General features: G+C 36.8%; 4 protein-coding genes, 2 long non-coding RNA genes and 1 other non-coding gene across 10 annotated transcripts; 4 read left to right on the forward strand and 3 right to left on the reverse strand.

Moving 5' to 3' along the window:
* Positions 1–2,496: 2,496 nt before the first annotated feature.
* LOC103402805 (protein CRABS CLAW) lies at positions 2,497–4,844 on the reverse strand. Of its 2 annotated transcripts, none has more exons than XM_008341563.3 (7): positions 4,543–4,844; positions 4,127–4,264; positions 3,743–3,842; positions 3,558–3,606; positions 3,147–3,222; positions 2,956–3,022; positions 2,497–2,815 (listed from the first exon to the last, which is right to left on the reverse strand). In XM_008341563.3, the coding sequence occupies exons 1-6, from the start codon at positions 4,636–4,638 to the stop codon at positions 2,963–2,965; spliced, it is 519 nt and encodes a 172-aa protein (XP_008339785.1). In that variant the 5' UTR covers positions 4,639–4,844; the 3' UTR covers positions 2,497–2,815; positions 2,956–2,962. The 2 variants fall into 2 exon arrangements, with proteins under 2 accessions (XP_008339785.1, XP_008339784.1); XM_008341562.3 differs by having other exon boundaries at positions 3,743–3,845; positions 4,543–4,841.
* A 5,723-nt stretch (positions 4,845–10,567) lies between these two features.
* TRNAD-GUC (transfer RNA aspartic acid (anticodon GUC)) lies at positions 10,568–10,639 on the forward strand. Its single transcript has one exon. It is a non-coding gene; the product is annotated as a tRNA-Asp (tRNA).
* A 643-nt stretch (positions 10,640–11,282) lies between these two features.
* Positions 11,283–19,830, forward strand: LOC103403258 (uncharacterized). 3 transcript variants are annotated; one of them, XM_070815315.1, is made up of 17 exons: positions 11,283–11,547; positions 11,768–11,875; positions 11,995–12,129; positions 12,659–13,207; positions 13,491–13,620; positions 13,736–14,034; positions 14,307–14,430; positions 14,548–14,865; positions 14,943–15,419; positions 15,758–16,641; positions 16,784–16,869; positions 16,956–17,174; positions 17,595–17,723; positions 18,058–18,396; positions 18,773–18,888; positions 19,192–19,315; positions 19,529–19,830. In XM_070815315.1, the coding sequence occupies exons 1-16, from the start codon at positions 11,413–11,415 to the stop codon at positions 19,302–19,304; spliced, it is 4,161 nt and encodes a 1,386-aa protein (XP_070671416.1). In that variant the 5' UTR covers positions 11,283–11,412; the 3' UTR covers positions 19,305–19,315; positions 19,529–19,830. The 3 variants fall into 3 exon arrangements, with proteins under 3 accessions (XP_070671416.1, XP_008340302.3, XP_028952092.2); XM_008342080.4 differs by having other exon boundaries at positions 19,192–19,830; XM_029096259.2 differs by having other exon boundaries at positions 15,998–16,641; positions 19,192–19,830.
* On the reverse strand, positions 12,091–16,127 carry LOC139192721 (uncharacterized). The gene is made up of 4 exons (XR_011577069.1): positions 15,988–16,127; positions 13,029–15,170; positions 12,747–12,935; positions 12,091–12,224 (listed from the first exon to the last, which is right to left on the reverse strand). It is a non-coding gene; the product is annotated as an uncharacterized lncRNA (long non-coding RNA).
* A 445-nt stretch (positions 19,831–20,275) lies between the features above and the next one.
* On the forward strand, positions 20,276–22,825 carry LOC103402806 (probable UDP-arabinopyranose mutase 1). Its single transcript, XM_070815317.1, has 4 exons — positions 20,276–20,768; positions 21,168–21,418; positions 21,520–21,688; positions 22,095–22,825. The coding sequence occupies exons 1-4, from the start codon at positions 20,433–20,435 to the stop codon at positions 22,434–22,436; spliced, it is 1,098 nt and encodes a 365-aa protein (XP_070671418.1). The 5' UTR covers positions 20,276–20,432; the 3' UTR covers positions 22,437–22,825.
* LOC139192720 (uncharacterized) lies at positions 22,412–24,509 on the reverse strand. The gene is made up of 3 exons (XR_011577068.1): positions 23,722–24,509; positions 22,774–23,689; positions 22,412–22,592 (listed from the first exon to the last, which is right to left on the reverse strand). It is a non-coding gene; the product is annotated as an uncharacterized lncRNA (long non-coding RNA).
* LOC103402807 (cytochrome b5) lies at positions 23,255–25,021 on the forward strand. The gene is made up of 3 exons (XM_008341566.4): positions 23,255–23,389; positions 24,314–24,380; positions 24,508–25,021. Exons 1-3 carry the CDS (start codon positions 23,303–23,305, stop codon positions 24,756–24,758), a joined length of 405 nt encoding a protein of 134 aa, XP_008339788.3. The 5' UTR covers positions 23,255–23,302; the 3' UTR covers positions 24,759–25,021.
* The last annotated feature ends 2,695 nt before the right edge of the window (positions 25,022–27,716 follow it).

The following is a 27,716-nucleotide window of genomic DNA, read 5'->3' on the forward strand; positions in this document are numbered from 1 at the left end:
AGCAAAAAAGAAAGAAAAAATCTCAAGTTGTTGAGTTTGCGCAGGGCTGTTTTGTATTGATTTGCAAGGGGCTTGAATGATGCGCAACCTCTTCTATTTATAGCAACGGCTCCCCCCAAGGTCGAGTTAAAAACCTACTCGGACTAGGTCTTCTTCTCCTGATCAGCACCAACTCGACCAGTCCTACTTTCACTAGGACTGTGAACCTAGTCCTTAACCGAGCCGGATTTGTTTCCGGGTCCTGCCGAGACTCCTCATTGCACTAGGACTCGACTTCTTGCGTTATGACCTAGCCGACCTAGGTTTGGAGACCCACGTACTGAACGATCCATGGTATTCTTGTCGCAAGGCCTTCCGGGCCGAGAATGATTCTATACTCGGCCCAAACTATTATTTTGGGCCCAAACAGAGACATAAAGAATGTCACTTTTTAAGAGAGTCTACTTAAAATTTCTCTTCTGCAGGAATATATCTATGTGTATATATAATTTATACATACAACTCGGAGATAAAGTGTGAAGGGCTTTGTCTTTGCATTTGACATGATTAAATCAATAATGTTTAAATTAAGGAGGAAGATTAGTGTGCATGTGTGAAAAGTACTTAAAGCCGGTGTCGTGACTCATGTCAAGGTTGTAGCAATCATTTTACATCAGGAATGACGTCGTTTAAACTTTAAAGCCACTTCCACCTTGACGAACGCTTATTGATTAATCGAACCTGGAAATATGACATTGTTTCAAGTTCTGAGAGATGTTTCGAGGTCAAATTTCCAAACTCTCGTTGATAAAAGTGATTTTGAAACCAAAACCTCTAGACTCAATGGACCACGTACAAGAATCCCTGCTTGCTAACCAATCTGTAAATGGTGAGGCCTCTTTGCCAAACGATCAATTTTGTTTTTTTTTTCACAAAAAAAAAGTGCTTGTACTCATTAGAAAGTGCTTTTAGCTCTCACAAAAGCACAATCAAATAGAAACTTATGGTTTATTTTGGAGTGCTTTTAAAATGACTGCAAGCGTTTTTAGAGAATATTTCTAGGATGATGATAGAGAGACTAAATTTTTAGATCATATTTTGTAGATCACATGATGAGATGAGTAATGGTTGGACTCATTTTTAAATCATCAACAAAACAACCCAATTATCAACCACCACATCATGTGGTCCACAAAAGATGTTCTAAAAATTTGGTTTCCCTAGCATTTTACATATTTTGTTTGTTCCAAAAGTATTTGAAGTGTTTCATGCAAGAAGCATTAGTTATTTGCTTCTTGCATGAAGCACTTCATGTACTTTTACAAGATTCACTTGTATTTTTACTAAGGATTGTTTCCAAATATTGTTACGAAAATCGCTTTCACCATTTTAAAATCACTTCTCAAACGAGCCCTTAGTCTCCCAATATAGCTGAAAAAGAGGGTTACGTGCTCAAATTGGATAATAGAATAATTAAAGTAATTCTTGCGTCTTGCACATCAAATATATTTCCTATGATTCGGTATTAGGGTTTCACGAACATTATAGTTTTATTGCCATGTTCTTGGTCCCCTGGTTTGGCAATTCAGTTTCAAGTTTATATAGATATTGTTAGGTTTCCAGCCCATGATAAGTTGTCCTAAGTCTATAAGGAATTATAGTCTTAGAGGATCAAATTATTTTCCCAATTGGAGTTAGTTTCTCAATTGCAGTAGGATTTATAACTAGATTCCAATTAGGATTAATAATCTTTATTGAAGAAGACCTTTATTATGTCTATATAAAGGGGCTATTGTACTAGTTTTGAATTTAAGGGAGCAAAACAATAAATTGTATACCACTCAAGGGATTAGAGTGAGAGAATATTGTAAAGTGTGTGCGAGAGAAAAGAAAAGAGATAGTGTATTTTTTGTTCTTGTTCTTTCAGGTTTTTCATCAAATCCTAGTTCTAGAGATTTGGCAAGATTATTGGTTGTACTCGTCATTGATATAGTGAAAGATTGTTGTTGCTGTCCCGTGGACGTAGGCACATTTTGCCGAACCACGTAAATTCTTGGTGTTATTTATCTTGGTTATTTGTTTTTCGATTTCCGGAGTTTGTTCTATTTTTCCCATTCTTAAATGCGATATTCTCAACAAATATCAGTGTTTAAGATAAGTACTCTCGAAACATACAAAAATCGTAACTATAGATTTGGAAAATGAAACTGCACACTTGTCTCTTAAGAATGTGTCTTGAAGCCATCGCAACTTACCAGACAAACCCAAGACAAACCCCTCGACGAAAGCAAGGAGCACAACAATATGCACAAAAATTTCAATAAAATTAGCTCAGATGTATCCTTTCTTTCAAGTGCGTCTCTATGAAAAGGTTATTAAGCCACCTATGTTATGGTTATGTAAGGTTTAGTAGTGATCGACTCTTCTAGCAATCGTATTGATAGAGCAAGGCTTCGGATGGACAAGATACATGAAGTTAGGGTTCAACCAGAAACTATATAAACAAGAGAAACTATATAAACAAGAGAATTTAAGTTCATTAACCGAATTAGAATACTGATCAGTCATTCTAATTTAATACAAATTACCAAACACTAACAAAAACTACTCTTGGTACGGAAGTTAAGTTCATTATCGGAGAAACAAAAAGTACGGAGCGTCAAAGTTCTAAACACGAATTAAACGAGTACTTAATCAATTACATGCACGCTGAATTGCTAATGAATGATGAAGTAGTAGCTAGGAAGCAGCTGCGGATGATTAATTAAGATCTCCATGTAGTCATGGCGTTTTAGGTTTTGGCAGCACGTAGCTAGGATGTTCATGCCTGCAAAATCTGAGCCCTTGAAAGCATCAATCAGAGAGGCAAATTGAACCCAACCTTCTTCATGCCACGAAAAATAGAAAATGAAAGAAAAAATAGTGATTGAGAAACAATGTCAATATATAAATAGATAAAAAAGATTTGTCTCTTACGTTGTTGTTAATAGCTCCCAGAGCCTGATCCTGCAGCTGACGATTGACAGGGAATGTACCTAGCCCACTACAATACAATATAAATATATTGATACAGCTAGTTAGAATATCTTTTAAATTATAAACGACTTCTGGCAAAAATCTATATGTGTGTACCTGAAACCCTAGACAGCAGGAAAAAGGAAACTTACATTTTTTGCTGCAGCACTAAAAGCTTCACGATGTGGAATCTCTGGGTTTGCTGCTTTGATTCGCTGGATCTCATCTCTATCAAAAAACAACGATGCATTTGGATACGTATGATATCGATATACATAATTTATGTAACTAAGTACTTTAGTTAGGGCTTGGTTGAAGCACCTAATCATATTTTCTTAAAGTTTTCGATTATGGTGACATGATGTTTAATTGATTCAAACTATATTTCACTTCATGCTTCTTTGATTCATGAATAAAGCCTCCCTTGTACCATCGCGGTTACTAAAAAATATATAAAATACATATAGTAATGTCAATGTCAAAGAACAACTTAAAAAGAAAAGTAAATTAACAGTATAAATTAATACTAATTAATTAAGATGGCTAAGCTTGGATCTCCTTACTTCATGAATCGATTGTAGGCAGATGGAAGTCTGTGTTTCTTCTCCGGTGCTGCAAAACAACAAACATATTGACATTTATGATAAAGAAGAGTAACCAGTCCTTTAATTATATTTAAATCTAGCTATCATTAAATAAAGGGATTGACTAAATAAGCCTTGAAATGTGGTTGTAAACTTGAACGTACGTTTTACAACAAAAGGTGCTTTGGGGGATGGTGGGTCGCTTGATACCGGTGACGATGATGTGGAGGATTGGTCCTTCTTGAAGTCATTGCAACAGCCCGCCTGCTTCTCATTCCAATATTGATCACTTTCCTTAGTTAGCAACACACACACAAATAGAGATAGGGTTTTCTTATACCGTAGAAAAACCCTAGAGAGATATATCACTAGGAACATATGTATAAGAAAACTTTTACCCAAATCAGGTTTGGCGTCCACAAAGACATGTGATATATGTATACATATAGTACTGATTACATATATATCGACGGCTGTGATTACCTTCTTTATTTTTGTGTATCTATGATCGAGAGAAGCTAGTTAGCAGAGTAATTAGTAATATTTACCTGAAGAGTCAAGGAGGTGGGGTGATCAGGAAGGCATTGACCTTGGAGTGGAGGTCTGGTGCTGAGAAAGGAGAGGTTACTGCAATGACCACATTTCACTGTTACTGTGTCCATCAACCGTTTGCATGGAATCCCAACCTACAGAAACATCCAATTAATTAGTTAAAAACAAGTTTCTTTTTCTTTCCAAAACTATATACATGTTTACATATAAGAAACAGAAACTAGCAGATGAGAGAGGAGAGAAAAGTAAATGATGTTAGGACATGATTCTGAAAGTGATACTTGTTGATAGAGAGAGAATGCGGGTTTTATTTTAAAATAGCTAGTCAACATATATATGGAGGTAGACAACCTGTATATGTATATGTATATATATATCATGCATATACATACACACACATATGTTTGATTACCGCGAGAACAGTGTTGCAGAAGTTGCACCGAACATAGCAAAGGTGCTCAGATGGCTGATTAATGAGGTCCATGGTAACTTTCTCTTCCATGTTCATGTTGGAAAGAAAAAGAAAAGGCTAAAGTTTGAAGATGGAGAAGAAGAAGCAGAGGAGGTTTGTAAGATGACAGTTTGGGGTTTTTGATGATCTGAAGGGATGACTAGGAGGCACTTATAGATTGGGACAAGTAGCTAGGTTAGCTAAGAGGTTACTAGTCATCATCATCGTACTACTTCTGCACTTAATTGCAATGCAGAGACCTCAGTTGCACGTACGTATACGAATTACAAACTTTGCTAAAAAGACATTGACTCAATATCTCCCCATTTTCTCGAGAAAATATTCTATTTGTGCTCCTATTTTATTTTACCTTCTTCCCAAATAAATTTGGTTGGAAACAATTAACTAATTAGCAAATTTTTTTTGGTAATAACTAGTTATAGCAATTAATTTAGTTTCTTTTCAAGTTAGAGTTTCTATATGTCTCCTGTTTGTTTTCGAATTAAGTCTTTAGTACACTTCTTGTAACTCAAGAGAACTAATTATGTCAAGATATGGTCTTTTTGAGTTATGAAATTGTCCTAACAAATTATAGTGTTCTTTATTTTCGGTCAATGGAAAAATAATCTAAGTTTCTAATCGTTTTTTTTCTTCTTTTTCTCGTTGTTTGATTCTTTGTACAATATAGTGGTAATGTTCAAATCTATGTGAGAGATTTTGGTCTCCCGTTTATTATCTTCATACTTCCCGTTTAAGTTCAATTACCCGTCTTAGACTTAAGATTATTCGAGTTGATTAGGACAATTTGCTACTCTATGCATTACTTTTCAAATCTAGTAGTTTATACAAATTTAAGGAATAAGATTACCCGTCAAAATTAGTATATTTGTCTTCTTCTTCTTTTTTTCTTTTTTTCCCTCAAGTTGTCAACTAATCATCTATTGATTTGATTGATGTTAGCCAAAGAAAAGGGGACAATTTCATGCACAGTGACGGACGAAGTAACCTAATAAAAATTATTGTGACTGAATATGAATATAGAATTTGATTATACAAATCAGCATACTATGAAAAAAAACATTAGTGCATGATATTAATATTTGAGATTATATGATTATATATCGTCATATTGAATGAAGAGATTTTTCAGTGTGCTTGAACACGAATAATAAACTATATGTATGCAAGCAGATAATTTTTTTTTTCTTCAAGGTTTCCTCCACTTGCATAATGACATACTACTCCATGTCCCGTATGCATTAAAAATCTCTTTATTGAATGGTTGAGATGCAATCTTATAAAGGGAATTATTAATTAAATAATTATTCATTTGAAACAAAACGTTTTAATTAAAATTTTTATTCTCTCTCCTATCTCATTAATTGTTTTTCATTAATTCTATCTTAATCTTTCTTCTCCCTTATTTCCTTTCGTTCTCTGCCTATCTTAGACTGTCTCTTTCTTCTCCATTTGTGATCCTCTGAAATGAGTACACTAATGCCAGAAATTATTTGCAATGTCCAGAAAATGTGATGACGTTCTTGGCGTTTACCACCAGAAAAAAAAAAAAAAAAAAACCTAGAGTACAAACAGAAAAAAGTATATACGATAAATGTTTTTTTAGAGGATTGCAAAGTTCTCATCTTGCAATTTAAAATTCAAATAGTTGAGCTTTTATTATGTTGACCTATGAATGATATGCATATATGAATTTGGTTGAGTAATTTTGAACGGAATGGGCCAAAGACAAGGATTTTAAGAAAATCCCAATAAGAAAAAAATTGTATAAGTAAATTTCTCATTTCTCATTGTAGTGTTGTGTAGATATAAATTGAAATAGATATTAGTGTTTTGCAGGATTTGGTTGGTACTTTGTAGTTTGTACAATGTACTTATGCGACTATCAAGATCGATCAGTGGTAGAGTTGGAGTTTTTAAATAATGAGATCATGATTTCGATTGAAAAAAAAAAAAAAAAAAAACCTTCATTGGACCATTTCATTTAGCATATGGCAGGAACATGTCTATTCTTGCCAATATTTGTTTAAGACTTATGCCAATAATGTTAACAATTACTATGATATGTAGAGGTTTGTCAAGGGTAGATCACATACTGGCTCCGTCACTTATCAAGATTAGCAAAAAAAGGAAGGAGAAACAAATAATGAGATGGCAGGGAAGATAATGGAGAGAAAAAAGATGGAAAAAAATGCATAGGACGAGAGAACTGGAGAAGATATTGTGGAATGAGAAATTAATAATGGAAGTTAGGATTAATGAAACACAGTTCATATGATGAGAGAAAATAAAATTTTAATTAACGATTTTCTTTTCAATAAATAATTATTTAAATTATAAAAATAAGTTATATTAATCTGATTACATCTCAACTATTAAAGTATACAGATTTAATCCACCCCCATGTATATTATATATACTATTTACCCTGCATAGTGCAGGATCCCACAATAGAGGACATGTCCCATCCAAAAGATTGTTACACAACAAGACCACCAGAGAAACAATTTGGAAAATAACATTTAGCCATTTTTTGTGTTATACCCTATTGCCTATTGACATCTATAGGAACCTAGGACAATTCACAAAATGAAAATATTGTCGGGAAATTTTATTTTTCAATTTGAACAATGTTTGGCTACTCAATGATGAGTAAGAATTCTACTCAAAACGTGTTTGAATTACATATGTTTATGCTTTTGATCAAAATTGTTCATATTACAAATCACTTTGTAAAGATCATCTCTAAAATCGTTTAGTTAATCTATTATAACAAATACATAGACGTTTCATCATGGTTTTGACAATTCTGTTAATCTGTTTTATATAATTTGAGGACTAAACGACCTTATTTTTAATTGATTTTTTGCAGAAGTGCTCTTTATAAAATGATTTATAATATGATCATAAATACGAAGTTCTATAGATCGGCAACGAATTGTTTTGAGTAGAAACTCCTACTTATTTTTTGAGTAGCTAAGTATTATTCTTTCAGATTAGGGTATAGCTTTGTAGGGATTCAAATTAAATTGGACATTTTTCAACAAACATAAGAAAGTATCTCAAGAGCGATAGCTATTTTTTTTTTCGATAAGAGAGCGATAGCTAGTTGATGAACATTAGACATAATATACATCTAAGACCAACTATTATCCGAATTGTCACATAGAATTAATATCTCCATTGTCCCAGAATCTCATGAGTTCCACATCATGTAAGAGATTAAATAAATTGAGAAAATAGTTTCGTAACAAGTAAGATGCTAATGTGAACACATATAACAGATTGTATGGTAAATAAATTTGGCGAGTATTGCTCATGCGTCCATAAACCCTAATCATGCAATGCAACGACGACCTAGCTAGCCTGTAGTAAATATGAACTGGAATTTGGAGCCAACCAGTAACCAGGCAGCTAGAAATTTAATGAGTTGAATGAATGAGAAGTTAGAACTGAATGAAGGTGAATGAATCCATGAAAAAAATCAAAGAAAAAATTGAAAAGGTAAACATAGCATAGCTATAGTAGTACTCCATAGTAATGAAGAGAAGAGGTCCTGTCATGCCTTCCTTCTTTTGTGGGTGCAATGCCAAAGTTGGAAACCTGAAAGAGACCAGTGCTGAATCACATGTCACTTTCCTCACTCACCAGTCCACAGTGTGAATATTGAATTTAGGAGATAGCAAAAGGCAAATCGCTTGCCAGGACATGGGTTGTTTATAATTATATCTGCGTCTTTTTTATGTGATGGGACGATTCCCTCAGTTTCCCAAACAGGAAATAAAGCCATTTTTACACTTGAATCTCCACCTTTCTTTGCTTGTGTATACAGCTATTTTCCCAAGGTCTCCTTTTCCTTTCAATTTTCTCCATGCCTGCATTTTCTACTTAATTTAGTCCTTTCCATGGGAGTAAATTGCATGCCTGCCTCTGCAGGCTGCAGCCCTCTCTCTCTTATGCGTCTTTCTGCTTCTCCATGATAGCGCTTTGTATGTGGATTGGACGCCGCACGAGATTCCCATGTCATCTTTGAACCTTACCAAATTTCCACCACTTACCAGACCATACCCTTCTGGCTTCTGGTTGTGATATTCTTTATTTCGTGTAACAAAGATTTAGTTATGTTATCGTTATAGTCTAATAAATACTTTGGCGTGTGTTCAAAAAGTAAATTACTTGTCTAATAGACGATTGCTATGTAGTAAATTAGCGACAAATATGACATGAGACGAGAATCTCTTCTTCAGGTTGTCATGATGAGTATGATCGATCTTGTTCCAATCCGATTTGTGGTTCCCTTCCTTAACATATTTGGACACAATCATTGGATGCATGGTCACCTCCAAATTCTATCTCTATCGGGAAATTCAGATTAGACCCATCTCAGCACCATATCTTTCTAGGCTCTAGCTACCTATATATAGTTGTCTTCGTGTGTACACTTACCTAACCTTTAGGGCACCTTCTCTCTCATCCTAGTTGTTACGTTGATTCATTTAATAATACGCACTTATATTTATTAGTCCATTCTCTGACACTTTAAAAGTTTTTGTTAGGGTTTTGATTAACCGATCGATACTTGTATCAGAGTTGTAGCTACAGGATTAGGTTTCCGATCTTCGACCAAGAAAAAAACTAGGGTTTGTCCAATCCGCGTACCCGTGTCTTTTGTCTACATGGTACACAATTGGTTTTGGAGTTTTATATGATTGACAAGTTTACATGTTAATTCTCAAACAAGTTGAAAACTTATCAACACGCAAATGCCTTATCCACCCAGACTTCATATCTTCTAACTTAAAGCTTTTCCGGTGTTCAAGTTCGGCCGGCACCCTTCATCGCTCTTGGTTGTATCACATAATCAATCATATCAATATTGTTCTCATCCGGGCTTAATGAGATTTTTAGGATTTTTGTATTGATTGATTTGGAACGAATTTTTGCAAAAAACAAATTATAAATTAACAATTATAAGTTAAAGTATGATCAATTTTTGGAAGCTTCTATTTTAAGACCTCTATCTTGGTAATTTTCTGGCTTGCCATTAACCATATGTGATGAAAACGAGGCCCAACAACCTACTTATAAAAGTAATCATATATCCGTGTTTATTAATTAACTATCAGTTCTTACATGTATGAGCTGATTTATGTGAGTCAATCGAAATGATAAGGAAATCTATGTTAACTAAACTTTCCTCATACTATACACAACACAATACAACCTAAATTAAGCATGAGTGATCAATAAATTATCCAAACTAAGCAACTCACAAAGGATTAAAGTGGCCATCCACAATTTCTTAACCTGGCACATACCTAGTACGACGATGATGAGCAATTACTTGAGACAAGGACAAATTACATCGTATGTAGCCCTAGAAATGACGGACAAACTATATGTTTGTGGCCCGCTGGTGTAGGAGAGACTTGGCTCAGTATACCATGTAAAATTAAAAGATTTATAGTAAATTTTGAAGTACTTTGTGATTCTACACGAGTAACATTGACAAGAAAACAAGATACAATGCAACATTAAGAAATCAAAACAAAACACAGGAAATACCTTAAAAAAGCCAAAACAAAACGATTTATATGTCAAACTCGCATCCATGCAAGTTAAGCGTGAGCCATCTCACCTATAATTAGGTAGACATAAATATTAGAGACTTTAGCATTAGTGAATTTGAGTTCGTTCACCAGAATAAGTGGTTAAGAGTGTTGGAAGTTATTGAATTTATCTACTAAATTTGGCGTTCGCAATTTGGTAGATTTGGTTTGTTTTTCATAGTTTTGATTAAGATTTCCATTATATATGTTTCTTTATTTATCAGTTTTCAAATTTATTGTAGGATTCGGATCGTTTGTACTTATGGAGAAGAATAGATGGCATATGAGATCCCATGAGAATGGGTGCTTTTCATTCCAATTACTTTAAATCAAAAGAAGAATTCTAGTTTGTCAACAATGTCGTTGTAGTATAGTGGTAAGTATTCCCGCCTGTCACGCGGGTGACCCGGGTTCGATCCCCGGCAACGGCGCTTCTTTTTTTTATATTCCGTCTCGACTTTTATGAACTTTCTCTAACTGTCGGTCACCCAATGAAAAGTCACCCACCAATCAAATGGTTCTTCTAAACAGGCTTTTCTCGTTTTCAACCCATTGGCCAATCACATTGCAGGGTCACATATCAAATTACAAATTCAGGTGGTTTTAATTAGAATTAACTCCCCTCATATACGTAGTGATTTTCAAAATGTGTCATATGGGCTTTAGTTATTTCACGTTGCACCATAAGATTTTATTATTGTATGAATTACGTTTTTTTATCTATTTGATCGTTTAATTTTCTATTAAATTGATGAGTTTTTAATTAATTTGGTACAAATATTGACTTATATGCTAACCGATTTACGGATTCTACTTTCATCAGGTCATCAATTTAATGAAGTTTCAAATAATTTTGTAGAAAAATATGAATTGATACAATTTGAAAACTTCAAGATGTAATGTTAGAAATTTAACGGGCATTCTATGCCATCTTGATTCCCCTTCTTTGAGGGACAGGTCGAATAGTCGAAGAAGGGTATGGGATATTTCCTATTTCCAAAACTTCATGGCCCAATTTGAAAAATATCCCAAACCTAAAAGGTGTAAAATGTAATTATCTATTTTAATTTCTTCAATCTCAAATGGCCCTCTCGTTTTCGTTCCCGCCACAAACACCTCCCCTCCCTCTCTTTCTCTGAGAACTATAAATTAAATATTTTGCCGCTAATTTACTGTCGTCCTTTCGAAAGCTCAGACCTAAAACATGACGAAGCCTCCGAAAGTCGCCGGAGAAACAAAACCCAGTGGAGCGGCGGAGAAGCCAGACGATCTCGAAATCACATCCATCGGCTCCCTCTACACTGGACCTTGGGACAAGAAGTACTGGAGCTCCTCCCGGGTTCGATTTTCCTCTTTCCCACCTCTTAATTTCGAAAATCTAGAGTTTAGGTTAGGGTTTGTGAGATTTGATTGATTGAATTAAATTAGGATGAGTAATTAGTTTAGTGATAAAGTATTATAAGACTATAAAGTTGGTGATTATTTTCAGTATCATCCTAATTTTAACATGAATTCATGCTGTCTTTGAAATTTTGTTGAATTGTACTGAAATTTTGTAGGGGAAAGATCGGTATCCGTATCCGGTTGGGTATCAGGCGGTTCGAGCTCACAATGGGAGCACATATAAGATGGAGATTCAAGAAGGTCCTAAAGGACCTTTATTTTCGGTTTGTAGCCAAACCCCTGCAGCTTTTGATTGTTTAATGATATTTTAATGACATTCAGCTTTTCGGTTGCATATTTTGATTTTATGCTTGAATGGAAAGGTAATTTTTTAAATGTGCAGATTATTTGTGCTGATGGACAATCCTGTTCTGGGCAAACCCCAGATATGGCATGGGAGAAATTTCAGAAGAAATTTTTTCCCCGGTTGAAGATTTGGCACGGGAAGAGGTTTTCGTGCAAGACTGATGGTGTGGAGGTAGAAATTGATTCCTTTTTCGTTTGTAGTTTACGTCGGAATTGCTTTTATTGTAAGCAATTGGGTTTTGTTGTTACTTTCTTCTGTGGACACTCCTAGCAAGAAAGAAAAATGTCCAAGTTAATTAACATGAAAAACATAAATGTCCTTAGCAACATTAAGATTTTGGTTCATCTGAAACACATTCACTAGTGACACAGTAAACTATGCTATGTGACAACTTATTGCGTTAGTCATCTTCTACATGTTCAGTTAATTTCAACTCATGACTCAACTCTCCATAAACTAGTCCCTTCTGATATAGGTTATTAGGTTATTTCAACTCGTCTATTGGAATGGCGCCTTTTCTGAATCTGATCAACCTCTATGCAGGATGATATTTATTATTTAACCATTCTGTCTGCTAGAGAAGCATAAGATTTCCTTTCCATTTTACTTTGTTCTTCACATGTTTGCTGAAATAAATCAAACAGAAATGATAGTAACTCAGAAGATTGATTTTTTTTTTTTTTTCGCATTTTAAATGCAGTTTTTTGGCTTCAAAAATCCATTTGTCCAGAGGTTACTTCGGGAGATGGCAGCAAATGTTAATGGAACTGCAGAAAGGAGTTTGTTACCTTTGAGCTTCTGTAACAGGGCCTCTGGAACAGATGTTGATAATCATTCCCCAGAGCCATGTTCATTCATGGCATCACCACGAAACACAGGGAAGCGAAGTAGGAGACGTGAACTTGTAAATTCGAAGTCATTCAGTTCGGCTAGCATTAAAAGAAGCAGACCTGAATATCTGGCATCTGTAGCTGAGGCTTCAAAAGGGAAGAAGAGATATCATAATAATGGGAAGAATGCTGTGAATGAAGATGACATTTGTAAATATCAGAAGGTACTGCCACCATTACCTGCTCATCAAGAAGAGAGTGAGTTTTCAGCCAAAGATAGTTTGCCATTAGATTCTGCTGGCGTCTCCAATCATCTCAGGAAGGATGCTGATCATGAAGACACAAGGCTTTTTACGAGTTCTGGAAATTGTAAATCTACTGGGGTAGCCAGCAACTTGTCTGCAAATGAAGATAAACCTGTGAGCACATTTTCTGTTCTTATTCATCTTCCCCCCAAACCCCAAACGAAGCTGAAAATACTGCACTATTTTATTGGTTCCCTTTTGATTCGTATATTTTTGTAAATGCTTGAAAACACAAGTTTTCACATATGCCCAAATATTTATGTGCTTACATCACTGCTTACTTCAAACTAGGCTTCTCTTTGCTTGTTTAGAAAAGATGTCCATCGTCATCAATTTGACTTGTGTCACAGTTCTGTAGTGAATTTCTGTTGATTGAGACATTCTCAACTTCTTACAGCTTGATAGGTCTCAAGATGCGAATCCAATGGAACTAGAAGAAAAAAATGTAGATGCTACAGTGCCAAAAGATTCCGAAGGTCTTACTGATGTTGGCCTTTATGCTCCAGATACCTTTGATTTAACACAGGGTAATCTTAACTCTCCATTTGTTTCATACTCTGTAGTTCCACTGTGATCACCACAGCTTGTGGCTTCAAGTATGGTAATTGATCATCATCTTTCGTTTTTGTTGTCTTAATGCAGATAAGACTTCTGATTCTGCTCCAACTATCCAGGATAGAAGTGCCTTGAAGGTGGTCATTCCTGAAGGGTTGCTGACAGAATCACATCAAAAAGTCTCGCCACCATTAGTGCATTTAGTACCTGCTCATCACGAAGAGAGTGACTTTTCAGCCAAAGATAGTTTGCCACTGGATTCTGTTTGCTTCTCCAATCATCTCAGGAAGGATTCTGCCCATGAAGAAGCAAGGCTTTTGGTTGGTTCTGGAAGTTGTAAATCTACTGTGTTAGCCAGCAACTTGCCTGTAGATGAAGAAAAACCTGTGAGCTCATTTCCCTTTTTATTCATCTTCCCTCAAAACCCCATGGGAAGCTGAAAATACTTCACTATTTTGTTGAATCCAATTTGATTCACATATCCTTGGAAACCTTTTGAAAACACATTCTCACATATCCTTAAATATTTATTTACATCACTGTGGTTAGTCCAAACTAGGCTTCTCTAAGCTTGTTCAGAAAAGTTGTCCATTTGTCCTCAGTTTTGCTTATGTCATGGTTCTGTAGTCGGTTTTCTGTTGAATAACATACTCTACAGTGTGACAGGTCTCAAGATTTCAACCTGATGGCACCAGAAGATAAAAATATGGATTCTACAATACCAAAAGATTCCGAAGCTCTTACTGATCTTTGTGCTCCTGATACCTTAGATTTTACACAGGGTAATCATTAACTATCCGCTTGTTTCATAGTATGCCATTCCATTGTGAGTACCCCAGATGGTGGCTTCAAGTATTGGTAATTGATAATCTATTCCACTATTTCCGCATCAAATGCAGATAATACTTCTGAATCTGCTTCAACCATCCAGGATAGAAGTGCCTTGAATGTGGTCATTTCTGAAGGTTTGGTGACTGAATCACACCCAGAACAAGAAACAGACGCTTCTAAACCAAATGCAAGTTCTGAAATTAATGATTTTGATTCAGTTGGAGAAGAAATGGCCAAGTCAATGATGACATTTCTTCTTCCGCAAGCTATTCCTTTGCTGAAGAAGGGTTCGAGAAAGGAAAAGGGTACTGTTAGCCCTTCAGAAATTCTGCCTTGTATGCTGAAATCTCAAGAGGAAATTAATGAAACCAGTGCTCCATCCACTGGTACTGCATTGAACATTATTAGTTTTACACTCGGCCCTTTTATAGTTGGTTGATTATTCTTTTCTTTATACTTGTAGGTGCAATGCTTGCTGCAACTAAAGATGCTGAGGAAGAAGGGATGTATAACCTAAATAGCGATCTTGGTTCAATTGTTCCAATAAGGTCTATTGTTCCTGACAGTTTAGAGGGTGATCAATATGGTGACCGTGTAGTCAACCACAATATATGTTCCACTGATAAGGCTGAAGCTGATGAAGATAGTTCTGACGATGCATGCCTTCTCAACAGTTATCGGCAAGTTGTTTCTGTTAATAAGCATAACAAATCATTAGATGATCATCTTGAGATCAATGGAAGCAAATATATCATGGATTCTACTGGGAGGCTTGAGGAATGTGACACATACATATCTGGGTCTCTTTCAGTTTGTACATCTCCTCATAACAGAGTCGTTTCTGAAGAAATCAGGGATGAATTTGCTAATAGGGATGGATGCTCACTCGGTGTTATCCAATCGAAGCAAAGCAAAGAAACTTCAGATAACCTCCCTGAAGGTATTTTTTTTACACCAATTGTTTCAGTTAAACTTTTATTTTTGTTCCCAAATTCTGGGATGTGTCTATCTAAGGTACTCATTTTCCGTCTAGTTGGTGAGATGAAGCGCCTTCTATTTCTACTGGCCTCGTAAGTTAGATAAAATGACATGACATTTTAGTTTCTTTGTGTGAGTTGTCACAATTTGTTACGATTTCCTTACTCTGTAGTACTTTTTTTCTATTATCAGGTTATGAACAAATTAGTGATCCGAACTCCATATTTTTTTTTTCCAACTCTATGTGCACTGTTTCTTAGGAAATTCTAGCTAACTCAAGTACTGATTCTGGTTATTCAGCGATAGATGTAATTGATGATAACCAAAGAGGCATGTTGAATTCTTCAAAAACATCAGAGAATGAAAATGCTGATAAGAGAACTGTTGCAGAAATTGGAAATGAGTCGTTTAATAAAGTTTCGAACTTAGTATATACCAGGAGGAAAGTTCACAAAGGAAATTACAGTGCTCCGTTCTCAGAGAGTATAGTATGCAGAAATAATGGTGATATTTGTGTGCCTGAATCATACCCTTCCACAGAGACTTTGCTTGCGTTGGAGACTTTGCAAATGGGTTCTTCTGATGACACTTCAAATAAGAGAGATTCATTCTGTGCTGAAGCCAAGATTGGGGGACATTCCAGTTGTTTGAATGCAGAGAAACCTTCCACGATATCTAAAGGTCCCATAAACAGTAGTGTTCCTGCTGTATTACAAGATCAAGCATTAGTTGGTGCCTCTGGAGAAAATGATACTTCATACTCACTTGATTTGCCTGTTTCACGTGTAGAAAACCATGTTGACAAGGATGTGGTTGAACATGAGAACCTCCTCGAGTTAAACAACTCTGAAACATCTCAGAAACAGGGGATGAGCATCATTCATGATCCCAATAGTATTCCACATCATTCAGACTCGAAGTCTCACAGTATGGAATTTAATAAGGAACTAGTGGGCAATCTTGAGTTTGTGGGATGTTATTCCCATCAAAGTCCTGTTTTGTCAGCGTTGTTGAGTGCAAAGGGGACTGAAACTTACGTTTGTGTTTTATGTGGCCATCTGGTTGACAAGGACGGAAGCCTATTCATCTACAAGATACAAATCGAGGGACCAAGTGTTGGATGCCCTTCTTTTGTTGGTCACACATCCGTAACATGGCCCATGCGAAAAGACTACTTTGGTAAAGTAAGTTCTCGTATTTATTTGGCTTGGTAGACTTGTGTGCTTTATTATCAATTTTTTTGACATATGTGTTTACTCTTTGCCCATGCGTAAAGCGGGAGCCTTGTGCACTGGGTACGACCTTTATGTGTTTACTCTTTGCCAGATTTCTTTGGAAAGATCCAGTTTGCAATTCACTCCAGATGGGCGATGTCTTGTTTTACTTGACAGCATTAAAACACCTTACTGCAGGTTAACCATCTATGCAGATTTTTAAAAAGTAATGTCATAAATTAGGATTAAAGTTACTAAGAAGGATTTCCTTTAAATATTCTTAGGCAGGGGAGTATCAATTGTTCATGCTCCACATGTACGTCAAACTGCTCAGAGGAGAATACAGTGAAGATTGTGGAAGTAAAACTTGGTTATGTTTCAGTGGTGGCAAGATTGAAAGCAGTAGACAGTTTAGAATGTATATTGGTTTGTAAACCCAACAATATTGTTGCTGTTGGAGAAAGTGGGAGACTGCATCTGTGGGTTATGAACTCAATGTGGAGGTGAGTATCTAAAACCTTTCTTTCAACACCTCTAATACAAGTGTGGGTGTCAAACTTTAGTAAGTGTTATTTTCAATAGAGTGGGAGTATTGTGTCAAAAGTCCAAGTATTTGATTGCTGGTGCAAATTTTGTGCTAGATTTACCTTTAATACATCAACCACTAGTTCAGTGGGGAAACATGGCACTTGCTATAAGCCTGTAACCTTACGCAATTGTCTATTTGTAAGTCGTGCCATGTGCACACTTTGTGTTCTGAGATATTTTCCCCCTTTTTTCCTAGCCAATCGATTAAATCTGATGGTACACCACAAATTGCGTTACTGTTTTTCATGTTTGCCGACAATCATTTACTGTTTCGAGTTGTTTCCATATCTTGTGTTAAACAAATTTTAATGGGGCTTCAAATTCCTTGTTTGCAGTGCACAGATAGAGAATTATGTTCTGCCAGCTGAAGATTGCATCTCCCCTGGAATAGTGGAGTTGAAGAGAACTCCAAATTGTACTCATATAGTTGTTGGCCATAATGGTTGTGGTGAATTCAGTTTATGGTATGCCTTTCTTAAACTACTGAGGAGGCCTACCGCACATAAGTAGTCTTCTTTCATAAAGTAAAATATCACTGGTTCACTGTTATGTGGAATCACATAGGCTTGATAATTGGTCCTAATTGTGTTACCTAATCTGGATTATTTAGATTAAAAGTTTCCGGCCATTAGTTCTGTTGTCTGATTCTATCAGCTTCCAGTTCGCCTTTTATATGAATTTTGCGTATAGTAGGTTATATGTTTGTTATTGACCTAATTTAATATGAACATTTTAGGCAATCAATTTTATTCTATGTAAAATTGATTAGTAGTAACATGCAACGGCATTTTCTTTCAGGGATATTTCTAAACGCATCCTCGTGTCAACGTTCTCTGCATCAAGCACTTCAGTCTGTCAATTCATTCCCGTCAGTTTGTTTACTTGGCAAATACAGTGCCCTGTTTCCCGCTACTCTGATATAGAAGAACACCTCAAGCAAATGATGCCTGCCACATGTGATGGCCAATTTTCCTTGGAGGGGGAAGACCTTGCTGTCTGGCTTCTTGTCTCATCATCCTCTGATTTTGATAGTCAAGACTATATGTCCGGTGATTGCGACTTAAACCCAGTGGGAAGGTGGAGGCTTGCTCTAATGGTGAAAAATACGATGATCTTCGGAAGTACATTGGATCCAAGGTGTGTTGACCTTTTCATGTACTGGAATGGAATTCTTCAACTATTTTTCGGGGCATTGAACTTTATGAAATTGAGATCAGTTATTGCCAATAACTAATCGCCTGATTTCATATTGATCTGGTATTTTCTATGCTATTTCAGTTCAGTTACTGGTCTTAGAACACGTAGAGTAGAAATTTCTGCTTTTTTCAGGGAAAGTCTCAAGGATTAGACATTGGTAAAGATAAACTTGAAATGCCTGTCTACAGGTGTTTCTCTGATGATTAGAATGTATTGCTGATAATTGGACATTACTATTTTTAAACAATCAGAGAGTACAAACCTTTCCAGGATTGAGAATTCAGCTATTTTATTAACTTATAAACTCGATTTACAGAGCTGCTGTTGTTGGTGCATCGGCTGGTCAAGGGATCTGTGGTACTAGTGATGGACTTGTGTATACGTGGGAGTTATCAACAGGAACTAAACTCGGCGATATGCATCAGTTTAACGGTATGCATCTGCGATTACTATCTTAAAGAATAATGTTAGAAAGCAGAAGTTGTCGAACTATGAACCCTACAATAATTGGTTCTAGAAACAGCCTTTCATCCACGGCAGATTTCGTTAGTGAAACATGCATCAGTATATGACTTACATTTGCTGTGCTTTTGCTTCTGGTTGATTGCTTCATTCTGCCTCAGATTCCTAATATTTGATAGATGCGAGTCACGGTTGAGACGAAACTGATGAATCATTTTACTTATTTTTCTGTTGAACTGATGGTTTTTACACTAAGTTTTGTGATGGTATCAGGCGGCAGAGTTTCGTGTATTGCTACCGATGACTCGAGGTCGGGTGCTGTGGCCGTAGCTTGTGACAATCGATTGCTGGTTTACATGCACTCTGAAAAACAATCTGTAAACTAACAAGCAAACAAGTAAGCTTTTTGTGATCTTACATTTGATGCATGAAAGTAGTCCAGGTGTATATCAGCGTATCTTACACTTTGGGAGTTCTGAACATGATCATCGTATCAAAAGTGCATGCATGTTCCACTTTCTGCATTATATCAGCGTATCTTTGTTGGGCACTCTCAAGTTTCTCCGAAACCCTAGCCGGAGCATGAACATCGTAATACATGTTCTTGAAGATGATTGGCCGGAGCATGATCGTCGGCGTCGGCTAATTGGCTAATTCATCGAGGGTCGGCAAAGAATGAATCAGCAAGACCACTTGTTGCCGCCATTGATCATTCGGCCAAGTTAACAACAGAGAACAGCAGTGCAGGCGGTGTTGGAAGCTAACAACAACAACAATGCATCTATCAAATATTCCACTGCTGCCTCCCGTAGGAGTGTTAGCCTGTCTCATTTCTTCTCAAATATGAATCGGATATCCAATCATTTCGAATTGAATTATTTGAAAAATTATCTATATTATTTAAATTTATTATTTTATTATAGATAATCAAACCGATTTCTCGATTCAATAGGCTGCCATCCAAATAATTATGGAAGGCATGTGAAAAAAATAATAATTATGCAAGAAGCAAGTCCGATTAAGCATATTCCTTATCATAATTTCCATCCAACCAAAAAAAGATCCTAATCATAGTCAAAAATAGGGAATTTCAACGAAAAGCGTTCGGTACTGTTTATTTTAACGAAAAATTATATTTTTATATTAAAAAGTCAATCTTGATACTGTTTACTTTATTTTTTATTTTATCTTTATCATTAAAACTTTAAAATTTTAAATTATTTTAATTAATTTTTCTTTGAAAATATGGATCGCACTGAAGGTCCCACTCCTAATGGGCTGGTCCAGTTCGGATTCTGTAACTCACAGAACTTATCAAATTGACCAAATTACCCTTCCACACACTACCGACGTGACCTTTTCCGTCTACGTACAAATAAACAGTCAAAAGAGTCGAAGACAAATCCCGCTCTCCTCGTAACATCGTAAGTCGAACCCAATTCTTTCTATTCTATCACTGTCTGCGTTTCTTCGGTAACGTTAGTGCCTCTCCGCTCCGCCATCAACAGCCAGCAATGGCGGGAGGAGCTACTTTCTCCGACGCGAAACCGACGCCGATCCTGAAAGACGAGCTCGACATCGTGATCCCGACGATTCGAAACCTGGACTTCTTGGAGATGTGGCGGCCGTACTTCGAGCCCTACCACCTGATCATCGTCCAGGACGGCGATCCGTCGCGGACCGTCAGGGTCCCCGACGGATTCGACTACGAGCTCTTCAATCGCAACGATATTAATCGAATTCTGGGTCCCAAGGCCTCCTGCATTTCCTTCAAGGACTCTGCTTGTCGCTGCTTTGGGTACTTGGTCTCGAAGAAGAAGTACATTTTTACCATTGACGACGATTGCTTTGTAAGAATTAACATCCCTCTCTCTCTCTCTCTCTCTCTCTCTCTCCTTCTCTAAAAAATGAGATTTTATATTTAACTGGATGGATCTTGAAGTTTTTTAGGAAATGGGGTTCTGGGTTTTTATGGGTTTTGTCAATTTTTGTCAAATTTTGGATTTCCGAGTGATGAAATTGCGATGGTTTTGTTTTTTATTGGGATTGTGGAGTTTACACCATATAACTTAAGCATTTTGGTTTTGATCTGGGTTTTTGTGTTTTATGGAAACAAGTTTTTGATGTGTTATGTAATTTCACGTTTGTCCAATTTGTGTTTATCTGTTGGTATGAATTATACGTTGTTCGTGTTACTGCGAAAAATTTCGAAATCTCGTGTTTGTTGAAATCTGTATCTTTGTATGCAGGTTGCGAAAGACCCATCTGGGAAAGAGATCAATGCACTTGAACAACATGTAAAGAACCTGTTAAATCCATCAACTCCTCTATTTTTCAATACTTTATATGATCCATACAGAGAAGGTGCAGACTTTGTACGCGGATATCCTTTTAGTCTCCGTGAGGGTGTTCCAACCGCAGTTTCTCATGGCCTCTGGCTCAACATCCCGGACTATGATGCTCCCACCCAGCTTGCCAAGCCTCTAGAAAGAAACACTAGGTATAATGAATGATCCTAAATAACACAAAAACGGTACTAATAACCACTGGAAAGCCCTTTTTTCGTATTTGTGTGTTCATTTCTTGGTAAAATGTTTTCAGGTTTGTTGATGCAGTTCTGACAATACCCAAGGGAACTCTATTTCCTATGTGTGGTATGAACTTGGCTTTCAACCGTCAACTGATTGGACCGGCAATGTACTTCGGACTCATGGGTGACGGTCAGCCAATTGGAAGATATGATGATATGTGGGCTGGCTGGTGCATGAAGGTAATTTGAATTGCTTGTTAAGTTCTTTATCTTTAACCCTCTTTCTTCTTTATCTTTTTGTATTTGCATACTTCTTCTAGGTGAATTTAGCACTTTCAATCGTGGCATTGAATTGGATTGTTGTTCATAAGGTTAAACTTTCTTGTCGTTAGGATTATTAGGAAAGGGATCAGCGTCGGATTTATATGTTGTCGAGAATGAATTAAGATAACTTTGCATGAAATTCAAACATCCGTTTAATAACTTACGTACTTCGAGATGATAACCTGAGAAGTGTATTGCAATAGTTTCTCTAGCTCTTGATGATTACCTCCTACCTTTCTAGATGCACTCTGTGTTTGAATCTATTGCTTGTCAATTTACTCTGATGTCGGAGAAACTTTATCACATCGATATATGCTTGTAGGTTATATGTGATCATTTAGGATATGGAGTCAAGACTGGTCTACCCTACATATGGCACAGCAAAGCCAGCAATCCATTTGTTAACCTAAAAAAGGAGTACAATGGTATCTTCTGGCAAGAAGAGCTTATCCCTTTCTTCCAATCTGCAGTCCTTACAAAAGAATGCACTACTGTTCAGAAATGCTACCTTGAACTCTCGAAGCAAGTCAAGGCTAAGCTTGGCAAGATTGACCCGTACTTCCTCAAGCTGGCAGATGCCATGGTTACTTGGGTAGAAGCTTGGGACGAGCTTAACGGATCTGGAGAAAACTCTTCAAACCTAACCAACGACCCGGAAAAGTAGACGTTGATCACCAGTAATTTAAAGTTGTGGTGCTACCTATCCTAATATTTTGTTGTTGCATTTGGATTCAAGCATAATGAGATTGAAGTTTGGAATGGAAGATGGTTAATTGTCTCACAAACTAAAGGGTTAAGCTACAAAACATGTAGCTGTGTTCTTTTGCTTGTAATGGCATTAAAGGTCGTACCCAGTGCACAAGGCTCCCGCTATATTCAGGGTCTGGGAGAGGTGAATGTCGGCTAGCCTTACCCCCATTTATGAAGAGGCTGCTCCCAAGTCTCGAACCCGAGACCTACCGCTTATGGGCGAAGGTACTTGCCATCGCACCAAGTGTGACCTCTTGCTTGTAATGGCATTCCCAAGTAGAAATGTGATTGAAGTTTGTTTAACGCTTGCATGTGTATTGCACTTGAGTTCAAACCTCATCCTTGTAAATTAGTGTAGTATGGCCCGGCTCATAGCATGGATCACGATTCATGCATCGTGCACCTCTTGGTCTATGTTATGAGCCGATTTATTGTAAAATTTTCGAAAAGTCCCTACCCAATAAGAATTCTAATAAAATCTTTACAAGAAGATGCATTAGGTAAGAAGAATAAACAAACTATTTGATTATAAGTTGGTTTCTTTGTTAAATAATACAGAGAGTTTTGGCTCAGCCGAAATAGTTAGAAAGTCAAGCAAGCAACCCGCAACCCATTATTGGACCGAAAACCTTTACCGCCATATAAGTCCTCCCGAATAAGATTCAACCAACAGAGAGAGAATATCTGGTATTGGTAGGTATCGAATCCAAGGAGGAGCAGAAGGTTGAAGAAACGAGGAGCAACGAGAATCTCCGAAGTTGGTTGAAGGAACACAGAAAGATGCCGACTTTGACGAAGCTGTATACAATGCAAGAAGCGTCGCAACACAACACCAAAGACAACTGCTGGGTCGTCATCGATGGCAAGGTATTTCTTGAGTTTTTCCTTTTGGGTATTTTTGCTTTATTTTCAGATCTGTCTGCTGCCTCCGGTAGCTAATCCTTGCACTGCATCCTGGGAATCTGGGGTTAACACAAAAGAAACACTTTGAGTATTGTGCGTCCTTAATCTGTAGGTCATAAACAAGGCCAAAGAATGAGACTTTGGAATACTACCTGCAAAACCCATGTTCTATTTTCATTAATAGTTTACTTTTTACTGCTGTAATTCCTCTGCGTTTCTCTGTTTCTGGGTCAAGTTTCCTCCTTTTCACTATGAAATTTTTACCTATAGATAGTACAATTTGGTTGGATTTTTACCTATAGATAGTACAATTTGGTTGGTTTGGATTGTCATTAGGAGTGATCTGTCATGTGTGGTTTTGCTATTCATAATCTTGTTTAAATTACAGATGAATAGTCTTGTGGTCTAAGTAATTGATTGCGATTCGCGACTCTTGCTGTATTCTGTTAAAAGTGTAACTGGCTTTTGTACTCAACAATTGGCCCAAAGATCTCTCTTTCCATCAAACGAACCGGTGACTGGTTTAAGTATACGTCGTGTTTTATTCATGATGCTTGCAGCCTTACTGTGCTTGTGGCATTTATGCATTAATATTCATGTGAGTTTTATCTGTCAAATTTGGTATGCATCTCGGCATCTTTTTTCTCCTAAATATTGGATATATTGAGTATGCAGAATGAGGACAGCCCCACCACTGTTGGAGGCTTTTTATCATCCAAATTGTGTCTTGATCTGTATTGAAATGATCAATTTGAATGTCGATGCCATAACGAATTTTGAACTTACTTTTTCGTTGCTGGTTTGATTTCTCTGTTTTGTTTTGAATTGGAGAACTAAAATTTGACGTCAGTCTGAATGATCTGATCATAGTGCATTGGTTAATCCCAGGTGTATGATGTGTCAACCTATTTGGACGACCACCCTGGTGGAGACGACGTACTCCTGGCTGCAACTGGTGCATTTCTAAGCTTCCTTTCTCAACTGTTCGAACATTTTGTTTCAGTTCAGATAATCATTTTAAACAACAATGTAGATACAAACACAAATTCGTAATCTGACGTGTTGAGATTCGATCTCATTAGGACGAGATGCCACCGAAGATTTTGAAGAAGCTGGGCACAGCAAAACTGCCAGGGAGGAAATGAGAGCCTTATGCATTGGAGAACTTGACACCACTTCCTCGGATATTCCAGAGTTAGAGATTTTCCCCGAGAATCAGCCACCGGGCTATCCCAAGAAGCTTGCCAATTTGACAAAGCGATACTGGGCTGTTCCGGTGGCTGTTGTTGGCATCTCCGTGGTTGTTGGAGTCTTGTACTTGCGCAAGAAGTGATCATCCAATACAATTTTGCCCTTGTTATACAACTCAAAGGGAAGGTTCATCACAATTTTGAATGGAGGCAAGACAAAGCCAACCAGGCTCCTCGCTTTGTGAGGGTTAGGGAAACGTCTTTTCAGAATGGTATTGAGGAATATGCATATGCATATCGTGATTGAAAATTTTGAATGTATGGATTTCAAATATGAAATTTACAAATTATATGGAGATTGTATGTCATTGAGGTTAGGGGAAATCCATGACTTGTTTGTTTGTGAGTCTCCATTGTTTTCAGGAAAATTATAGGAAACGTCTTTATTAACCCCTTTTTAAAAACCAAATTTCTCCACCGCGCTGCGGCGAGTCAACAATCCTTTGAGTGCACCAGGCACTAAAACACGCCGAACTCGGGGTGTTATTTTTACGGCTAGCTACTGTTCACATGTTACTATTCACACACTCATAAACCCTAAACCACATGGGCCTCTGTTGCCTTTGTGCGCCTTGGGCCTTCCAAGGGCATGAGTATGGGTTGCAGCTAGCGCTTGATCTCACTGGGTTTAGGCTGCTGTTGCATCTACCTGCGCCTAAATCATCAATTTTATTTATTTTATGTTTTTTTTATTAAGATTTTCTTTTTTTCCTTACCATAACACAAAATTATCATCTTCATATTCTATAAAATGTGTTTTCGGTGAAAATTTTCTTATAATCCATGTCAAAGACACTCGAAAAAAAGATATAAATATAAATCTAAAGATATTTAAATCTAAATAAAGTAAGGTAGGAAGAAAGAAAAAATTCAATGGAAAAAGGAAAAAGCAATAAATAAACAAATAAAATAGAAATTAAACGATCGGTACTTCGTTACCCACTGTGTGCAAGACATGTCGCTAGTGAGATAGCGCCTCACAGTTACAGAAATTGCAAGCATGGTAGCGACTATATACGGTACGAGTCGCTAGAATCTAGTGATCCCTCATTTTCAAAATTTTATTTCTTTATTTCTTTATTTTTTTTAGATTTTATTGTTAACTTCTAGTTTTGGCATGCACGAAACCAGTCTCGTTTTACGTGCGCAGGGCTGGTCTCGATTTGTGCGATGTATCCCATCTTATTTTTTGTGCATGGAGCTCGTCTCGTTTTGAGTGCCAGAGTCATGCCCTATTTCCTTGAGAGGAGCCTGCCTTCTTTTGCATGCCATGGGTTGTCTCATTTTGTGTGAGCTGAGTTTGCCTCGTTTTTCGTGCATCGAGCCCGCCTAACACCCATGTTTTTTGTACATTTTTGTACATTTTTATTTTATTTCTCTTCCCACTCCAACAAACTATCATATTCGTGTGTTTCAGAATATATTTTTCCATGCGTGGAACCCAACTCATTTTCTGAGCACCTAGGAGTTCGCATCGTTCTACGTGCATGAAGTCCAGCTCGTCATATGTGCCTGGGTTTGCCTCGTTCTGGATGTGTGGTGTCCGCATCGTTTTGCATGATAGAAGCCTGCCCCTTTTTGCGTCCACAGAGCCCGCGTTGTTTCGGCGTGCATGGAGCAAGCCTCATTTTTCGTGCATGGAGCTCGCCTCATTTTGTGCGACGTATCCCGCCTCTTTTTTCATGCGCGAATCTCGCCTCGTTTTGCATGCCAGAAGCCAGCCCTGTTTTCTATGAGCGGAGCTCGCCTTATTTTGTGGGCCATGATTCACCTCGTTCTGCGGGAGCTGAGTTCGCTTCGTTTTGGGTGTGTCGAGCCTGCCTAACCCATGTTTTTTTTTACAAATATGCAAATTTTTTATTTTTGCAAAAGATTTTTCCAAAGCATTAATTTGAACTTTTTAAGGAATTTGGGAGCAGTTTTATGGTTTATTCAGCAACAAATGTATATTTAGTTGAATATTTTAGTTGAAAACTAAAAAAATAGGTGAAAAAATATGGTAGTGAGGCTCATAACATTGTCAAATGGGGTCCTACACTCAAGAATCTCAACTGAAAGTCTCACCTCAATTTTCAAAACTTCACAGTGAGGCAAAGGTGAAAATAAATAGATTGAACAGTGATTTATGTACGAATTTGCAAAACCGACTGAAAACCATACGTATTAATCCATGTTTTTTGTGAAAATTGAATTTTTTTTTATTTTCTCGAAATCTTTTCTGTCAGCATTAAAAAAGTCTTTATAATGTATTTGGAAGTGAATTTACGATTTATTCAGCACAAGTGTATATTTAGTAGAATATTTAAGCCGAAAAGTAAAAAATATAGAGATGTTAAAATGTATATTTAGTGTACAATAGATTTTGCACGGTAAAATATAATAGTTTGTTGTAGTGGTGCCAAAAAGTCACATGTACTTCAAAATATATTTTTCCGGGTGTGGAGCCCAACTCGTTTTCTGAGCACCCAGGAGTTTGCCTTATCCTGCGTGCGAGGGGTCCGGCTCGTCGTGTGTACCTAGGTTCGCCTCGTTCTGCATGTGAACACCTCACATCGTTTTTTAGTCGGAGGTGCAAATAAATTAATACTTAAATCATCTTTCAATCTATTATTTTCACCTTGGCTTTTCTTGAAGTTTACAAATTAACATATGATTTTCCGTTGGTATTCTTTAGGGTGGAATCCCTTTTTGACAATGTTTTGGGCCTCACTATAATATTTTTCACTTACTTTTTTTAGTTTTCATCTTAAATATTCTACTAAATATACATTTGTTGCTCAATAATCATAAAACCACTTCTTTATGCTTTATAAAGTTTTCCTTAATGCTCATTGAAATATTTCACAAAAAATAAAAAATTTGCATTTTACACAAAAGATGTGACAGTATCGCACACATGTTTAGTGTCCTTTAGTTATAAGAGTATTTATTTTGATTGAAGTTGAATCTTGGTGCTATTTTTAGCAACGTTGTCGAACAATACACAAGTGTATTTGATTGAAGTTGGAATACGCTAAACTATTTAGTAAAGTTGCTATTTT

Source organism: Malus domestica, chromosome 16, assembly GCF_042453785.1.
Source record: "Malus domestica chromosome 16, GDT2T_hap1".
Lineage (NCBI taxonomy): Eukaryota > Viridiplantae > Streptophyta > Magnoliopsida > Rosales > Rosaceae > Malus > Malus domestica.

Coding starts and splice junctions, on each gene's coding strand:
- LOC103402805 (XM_008341562.3), bottom strand. CDS start 4,638: ATGAACATGGAAGAGAAAGTTACCATGGACCTCATTAATCAGCCATCT. Junction 3,846..4,126: donor CCACCTCCTTGACTCTTCAG/GTAAATATTACT, acceptor TGGAATGAGAAG/CAGGCGGGCTGTTGCAATGA. Junction 3,607..3,742: donor AGCACCTTTTGTTGTAAAAC/GTACGTTCAAGT, acceptor GTTGTTTTGCAG/CACCGGAGAAGAAACACAGA.
- LOC103403258 (XM_008342080.4), top strand. CDS start 11,413: ATGACGAAGCCTCCGAAAGTCGCCGGAGAAACAAAACCCAGTGGAGCG. Junction 14,035..14,306: donor CTGTAGATGAAGAAAAACCT/GTGAGCTCATTT, acceptor CATACTCTACAG/TGTGACAGGTCTCAAGATTT. Junction 18,397..18,772: donor GGAAGTACATTGGATCCAAG/GTGTGTTGACCT, acceptor CTCGATTTACAG/AGCTGCTGTTGTTGGTGCAT.
- LOC103402806 (XM_070815317.1), top strand. CDS start 20,433: ATGGCGGGAGGAGCTACTTTCTCCGACGCGAAACCGACGCCGATCCTG. Junction 20,769..21,167: donor CCATTGACGACGATTGCTTT/GTAAGAATTAAC, acceptor CTTTGTATGCAG/GTTGCGAAAGACCCATCTGG. Junction 21,419..21,519: donor CCTCTAGAAAGAAACACTAG/GTATAATGAATG, acceptor AAATGTTTTCAG/GTTTGTTGATGCAGTTCTGA.
- LOC103402807 (XM_008341566.4), top strand. CDS start 23,303: ATGCCGACTTTGACGAAGCTGTATACAATGCAAGAAGCGTCGCAACAC. Junction 23,390..24,313: donor GGGTCGTCATCGATGGCAAG/GTATTTCTTGAG, acceptor GGTTAATCCCAG/GTGTATGATGTGTCAACCTA. Junction 24,381..24,507: donor CGTACTCCTGGCTGCAACTG/GTGCATTTCTAA, acceptor CGATCTCATTAG/GACGAGATGCCACCGAAGAT.